This window comes from Salvelinus fontinalis, chromosome 17 (assembly GCF_029448725.1).
Source record: "Salvelinus fontinalis isolate EN_2023a chromosome 17, ASM2944872v1, whole genome shotgun sequence".
NCBI lineage: Eukaryota > Metazoa > Chordata > Actinopteri > Salmoniformes > Salmonidae > Salvelinus > Salvelinus fontinalis.
The window spans coordinates 21,734,987-21,741,212 of record NC_074681.1 but is presented as its reverse complement, the minus strand read 5'-3'; the positions used below and the strand labels follow the sequence as shown (position 1 = coordinate 21,741,212).

The 6,226-nt window shown below is 42.7% G+C and overlaps 1 protein-coding gene across 2 annotated transcripts; it reads right to left on the bottom strand.

The window, feature by feature from the left end:
* Window positions 1-838: 838 nt before the first annotated feature.
* On the bottom strand, window positions 839-4,926 carry armc6 (armadillo repeat containing 6). 2 transcript variants are annotated; one of them, XM_055866662.1, is made up of 8 exons: window positions 4,817-4,926; window positions 4,320-4,482; window positions 4,090-4,166; window positions 3,409-3,967; window positions 3,138-3,283; window positions 2,370-2,501; window positions 2,115-2,252; window positions 839-1,938 (listed from the first exon to the last, which is right to left on the bottom strand). In XM_055866662.1, exons 2-8 carry the CDS (start codon window positions 4,438-4,440, stop codon window positions 1,723-1,725), a joined length of 1,389 nt encoding a protein of 462 aa, XP_055722637.1. In that variant the 5' UTR covers window positions 4,441-4,482; window positions 4,817-4,926; the 3' UTR covers window positions 839-1,722. The 2 variants fall into 2 exon arrangements, with proteins under 2 accessions (XP_055722637.1, XP_055722638.1); XM_055866663.1 differs by lacking the exon at window positions 4,817-4,926 and having other exon boundaries at window positions 4,320-4,740.
* Between the last annotated feature and the right edge of the window lie 1,300 nt (window positions 4,927-6,226).

Genomic DNA, 6,226 nt, shown 5'->3' with positions numbered 1-6,226 from the left:
TTATTGCAGGTGCATCAAGATACTTGTGCTGCTAGCTCCAACCGTGCAGTAAAACATAGCAATAAAAAAAATGTGCACATAATCCAGAAAATAAAAAACATAATTATATAGGATGAGCCATGACTACAGTAGAATACATTATATGCATATAAAGTGGGTGAAACAGTTTGTAAACATTAATGTGACCAGTGTTCCTGACTGCTGGGCAACCACTCAGACTGGTTCTAAAACTTTTATCATTGTAGGGCAGAGAACACTATCCTAAAAAAAAAGTCTGAACAACTCATCCCCTTCTTGTCACTAACCAATGGGAGCTCAGTAAACAACATTCTTTAGTTCACTCAAACATAGAAGAGTCCCATACACACACCAAAGCTCAGCCACTCTCACAGTTTAGAAGTACGGTACCCTACCCACCTCCAATTTGGCTACTTTCAGCTGCAGGGTGCCAACAGTAACATCATGAAAGAAAATCAGACACCAGCACACTACCGAATGCTTCCGCAGTCCATCAACAGGTGAATCTTAACTTCCATTTAAGATTAATTTTGACTCAGTCTACTGCCATCAATGCATATTTAATTTTTTACTTAAATGAAAGCTAGGATTCACTCCCAAATGAGTCATTGCACTTGAACTGCATGAGCATTCAGCAGTGTACTAGTGTCTACTTTTTTCTCCCCTCTCGCTCACACAAATACATGCGGAAACAGGTAGAACACCCTCAAGCCAATGGACAGTCTAAATCAGACACACATCAGATTTCATAATGTTTTAGATTAATATTGTGCATCTGCAAAGAGATGACCTAGTTTAGATCAGCAAAAAAATGCACACATTATGAATCAGTTGGTTTTAATACACTGTTCCTGTGCCGGTCTCTCTGGGGAAGAGGTATGTATCAGAATTTCCAGTTTCCTACTATAACAGGAGACAAACAGGTAGACTTAAAAATACACACTTTAAGAGTAAAAGTGTTGCAAGGTTGGGGTCAAATTGAAGTCAATATTTGAAAAAAGGTACTCTAGTTTCAATTAATTTAATTACATCACTTCTAATTTAACCAAACCGCAGAGTATTGTTAAGGAATGTTGAGGGGGAAAAAAACATGTTATGCACATTAAAATCTAAAATGTCCAACTCAGCAAAGAAACAACTTGGGAGTACAGGCAAAAGCCACATTACAATAAAGCTGCAGAGAGAAAACAGAGTGCAAGAAAGCATGTTTGCATTCAATTAAGTACACTTCAAGACTTTATAATAGACCTGGTAAATAAAACTACATTTTCAGGATTTAATACTAAAACAAATTCTGATTAAAGAAAATGGCTGTAAAAGTGAAAATACAATAACCACAAAAATATTTACAGTAAATAATACATTTAAAAACATTACAAGTCCAACAGCTTTATCCCCCTCTGTACTCCTCCATACAACTCTGCTTCCCAGGAATATCAGAAACTTGATGAGGCCATTTACTAGGATTAGCAGCTTTATTGACTGTGTTCAGGTGTTCTGAGTGTAGTGGTCCCCAACCCTGGTTCTGGAGAGCTGCAGAGTGTGTAAGCTTTTATTACGGCTTTGAATTGACACATGTCCTGTTCAAATTAGCAGTAAATTAAATTAACCAAGGTTGTTATAGCTGGGCTGGAACAAAAGCATGCACCTCCTGTACATCCTCCAGACCAGGGTAGGTGACCGAGGGCCTTTCAGACCTTAATGTCAATCTCTGGTGAGGCTGCCCTTCTTGCCCGTCCACAGCTCTCGGAGCTCCACCTGGCAGCCAAGGTCTCTGAGGGCAGCTTTTGCCAGGTCGCCACAGTCCCGGTGGGCCGCCAGAGCCTGGGCGATGAGGGCCTCTGCTCCCATCTCCAGGATGGGCTGGTTGAAGTGAGTCATGCGCGCCACCAGGTTCCTCAGCAGCATACATCCCTGTTTCTGGGGAACACATACACACAGAGAGACAAAGAGAGACAGACAAAGAAAGAGAGAGAAAGAGAGAGAAAAAGATATGGTATTACATAAAGATGGCAGGCTAAAGAAGGTTTGATCACCAGTTATAGCCTTATGTAGTGCCGATGGGGAACTGATTCCTTCTTGTGTCCTCGTATTACCTGCACATTGACCTCATCGGGATGGGTCTTCATAGCCAGCAGAGCCGCCAGCGCACCGCCTTCCTCCATAATGACTTGGCAATTGTTGGGTTTGCGCAGAGCAACGACAGAAAGAGCAGCACAGCCCTGCTCACACACCTAGACAGGAGAGATGGGCACAACAAAAAGCCACAAAAATGTATAACATGTTTAAACAATAAAGACTTATGAAATAATTTGTCAAAAACAGTCAACTGCATGAAATGAAAGGCTAACCTGAGCATTGCCCATGTGTCTGTTCATGGCAATGACGATGAGCTGTACTCCACCGGCATTTGTGACAGCATCCTTAACATCATCATTTCCTGCTATGGCCCTCAGAGCGCTGAGTACCTGCCTTGTGAGCTCCTGGAAGGAACGTGAACTAGTTAGTGAGCAATTCAGATAACCACAAGTCAAAACAATCTCCTGTAAAAAATGTAAAAAAACAGACGTTTACATATTTTGCATTAACCCTGAACTAGCACACCTGGGGTGTATTCATTAGGGGTCTACCGAGTGGTGCAGTGGTCTAAGACAGAGGCGTCACTGCAGTACCTGGTTCGAATCCAGGCTGCATCACATCCGGCCGTGATTGTGCGCCACCCTATGGGAGTCCCAATTGACCCAGCGTCGTCCGGGTTAGGCCGACATTGTAAATAAGTATTTGTTCTTAACTGCCTTGTCTAGTTAAATAAATGTTCAATAACAACAAATAAAACATTTGCACACCGTAGCAAAATATTCCACAAGGGAAAACGTTTTGACAGGAAAACGAGAGTTTCTAATTGACAAATTCAGACAGGTTCCTCCCCGTTTCGTTTGCTTGCTTCTATTTGGTTTCTAGTGAAGACTTATGAAATAATTTGTCAAAAACAGTCACTTGATGACAAGTTGAATCAGGTATGCTAGTTCTGGAATAGTTCAAGTACATGGAATGGCTGGGGTCCACAAGGAGAGGTTTGAAAAAGGCTGGTCTGAGGCACTTTTGTCAGCATAACTCACCTGGGACTCATAACTGTCTGCCAGCAGGGTCATCATGAACTTTAACCCTCCCAGGTCACAGATGTCCTGACAGAACTCGTTCCTCACGGCCAGGCTGGACAGAGTAGCACACAGCACACTGAGGACAGGGGTATTATCTGGGTGTGCTGAGAGGGAGAAAAGAAAGACGGAAGAGGTGATTCTCCAAGAATAAAACATGTGAACCTACCATCCTAAATACTCAAAGATATCATTATCTTTCATAGTATCTTCCTTTGGACATTTCTATTACCTTTAGCAGCCTCCACAATAACTTTCAACCCACTGTGCTCCATAACAATCATCTTGGCGTGTTCATGAGCCTGTCCAAAAGGAACTCTTATGTCATCGTCAAAGGTCATGTACCGGAGGGCATTACAGGCCTCTTTGACCAGATCGGAGCGTCCAGTGTGTCGCTTGATGGTACCGGTCAGCAACGGCAGCACTCCAGCCTTCACCAAATCCTGCCTGTTCTGCTCGTGCTTCAAACAGCAATGGCGGACTGTACGGATGGCAACTAACATCAGTGCAGGGTCTGTCTGGTACATGCCAAGGATGCTCACAAGGAGATCCTTGCCCTCCAAGTCAAGGAGGTCTGGCTGGCCATCTGTCAGAGCGGCCAGGGCAGAGAGTGCGGCCAGCAGAGCCTCCTGTTCATCCAGAGTCTTTCTACAGCAGGAGATGATTGTAGGATAGGCATCTTTCTGGGCTGCCAGATGCCTCTGGGCGAAGCCGAGAGAACACTGCTCAGTGAAGCGTTTCAGATCTGCAGCCATACTACTGTCAGATGCTATTTGAAGGGATTCCAGGGCCTGTAAATAGAAACGGTACAGAGCTGTGGCATGATGGGTGGCATCCTGTACTGTGAAATGTGATGCAGGTGGTGATGACTTGTGTTGTGTTGTCATCAGCTCAGAACATACTCCATACCAACCTGAAGGACCTCATGCTCCTCTGTTTGGTGATCACCTGCTGTCGGCAGTGTTTTCACTATACAGCTGAGGTCCACCCCTGGGGAATATGGAGGAAAAACAGAGGAGGAAGATTCATTCAGGATCAGGGGGTTTATCTTATACATTGCCTATCATACGGTTGAGTTACAGTAGGCGTGCATGTTGCTCCTACAATGTCAGATTCAGATCAAATCATGTAACGTTAGCATACCTTGAGACTCAAACTGTTCTACCGCTTCTCTCAAGGCCTCCGCAGTGTCCATGTCGAACTCATCGATGTTTTCCTTGACCACCGCATCGAAGGTCTCCTGTGTGATCCTGCGACAGGCCATGTCTGCAACGTTCAGCTCAACTCGAAGAGACGACGACCAAGACTGAAATGCAATAAAACGATTGCAAAATCAGAAAGGACCCAACATAGTCAGTCTTCTCCAACATTATTATTGTTGTGGGCTGTGTGTTGCTGGTGACAGAAACGTCAGATAACAACCGCCTGCTTAAAGATAGCACGCTTACTAGCTAGCTACGCCCCTAACTAGCTAGCTCAACTTAGCCATCAGCACACAAAGATAGATACCGGTATCTAGCGAACTATTTTTCAGATAGCCGAGATGCTTTAAGAAGAAGTTTAGACATACGTTTCTACTGTGTTAACTTAGAATAGAATTACCGGGAACTTCACAAAATAACAGATCATTTATCACTTACCACCGCCCAGTGGCTGTGCTGCTGATAATGGGCACGTTTGAGTGGTAAGGTAACCGACTAAATAAATGTCGTGTGAGGGAGAACAGACATAGTCTGTCCAGAACAGACTATAGGAGGTACACAGTACTACATAGATAGAGTCATGGCTACAAGGAACTCTATTTCACAAAAGGTAACTGATGCAAGCAGGAAAATCAGATAAAAATACACCTTATGGAAGAGCATGGGCTGTGAAGAGAAACCCGTACACGGTAATATTGTTGTAGAGTGGTATCATACATTTTGTGTTGTGGATATCTGGTGGTGTGACAGTGTTATATGAAGTACTGTTTTGTTTTATGTGTAATATAAATGTCAATGTGTTTGGACCTCAGGAAGAGTATCTGCTGCCTTGAACGGAGTCAAAAATGTGGTTTCTATATGTTTGAAACCATGCCACCTACTCTGCTCTAGCCATTACCACGAGCCCATCCTCCCCGATTAAGGTGCCACCAACCTACTGTGATTCCTTCGTTTGACATGGTGGGATCTTTTTGTGTCAGTAAAATGAATGGTGGCAGAAGCACCTTTATGAGCAAGTATTGATATAATAACCATTATATTTAAGTAAACTTGGATTTATTTATTTATTTTACCTTTATTTAACTAGGCAAGTCAGTTAAGAACAAATTCTTATTTACAATGATGGCCTAGGAACAGTGCCTTGTTCAGTGAACTGCCTTGTTCAGGAGCAGAATAACAGATTTTTTACACCATATGTTGTGTGATCATCCCACCACGACTAGGGAAACCATGCTGTTTATTAGGTTACAGATAAAGAATTTAACAGGGTGGTGAAAGTGCAAGATGAGCTTGTTGGCTAGCGCTGTTGGCTAGCACTGTTGGCTAGCGCGCACTTGCCAATACCAGAGTGGGCACACTCGCTATATAACACCATTTTTTTGTGAGAAAACCATCAGTAGAGTTGAAAATGCGATGGAAACCCATTTAACTTGTATGTTTTTTGGGGGGTACATGAGAATTTAACAGCAAAATTTATTTTTGTGTGTACTATGTCATCACGCACAGCATTTGATCTGCAACAGGTCAATATGATGGAAACATCTCTGGTGAGAAAATGTGCACATTGTTTTTATGCAGATTTTTTAATAATCTGTCACCAATTGAATGGAAACCTAGATACTAACCACGAAACAGAAAGTTTTGGTACAATTGTATTATTAGGCAACAGATTAAATCATTTATGATGAACTTTACAGGGTGGTGAAAGTGCAAGGGGTGAGTTTGATGCTGCTTTCCAATAAATATTGAGGGTCTTATTCTGGTGACATGATGATCAATGCTTGACAAATAAAAACATGATCACTTTTATCCATAATAATCTCATCATGTAGACTAGCCTATCCGCAC

What these genes read in the sequence shown, in the direction of transcription:
- armc6 (XM_055866662.1), bottom strand. Translation starts at nt 4,440, where the DNA reads ATGGCCTGTCGCAGGATCACACAGGAGACCTTCGATGCGGTGGTCAAG. An exon ending in TATTGTGGAGGCTGCTAAAG is followed by an intron (nt 3,284 to 3,408) that starts GTAATAGAAATG and finishes TCTCCCTCTCAG; the next exon opens with CACACCCAGATAATACCCCT. An exon ending in GACACATGGGCAATGCTCAG is followed by an intron (nt 2,253 to 2,369) that starts GTTAGCCTTTCA and finishes TCTCCTGTCTAG; the next exon opens with GTGTGTGAGCAGGGCTGTGC.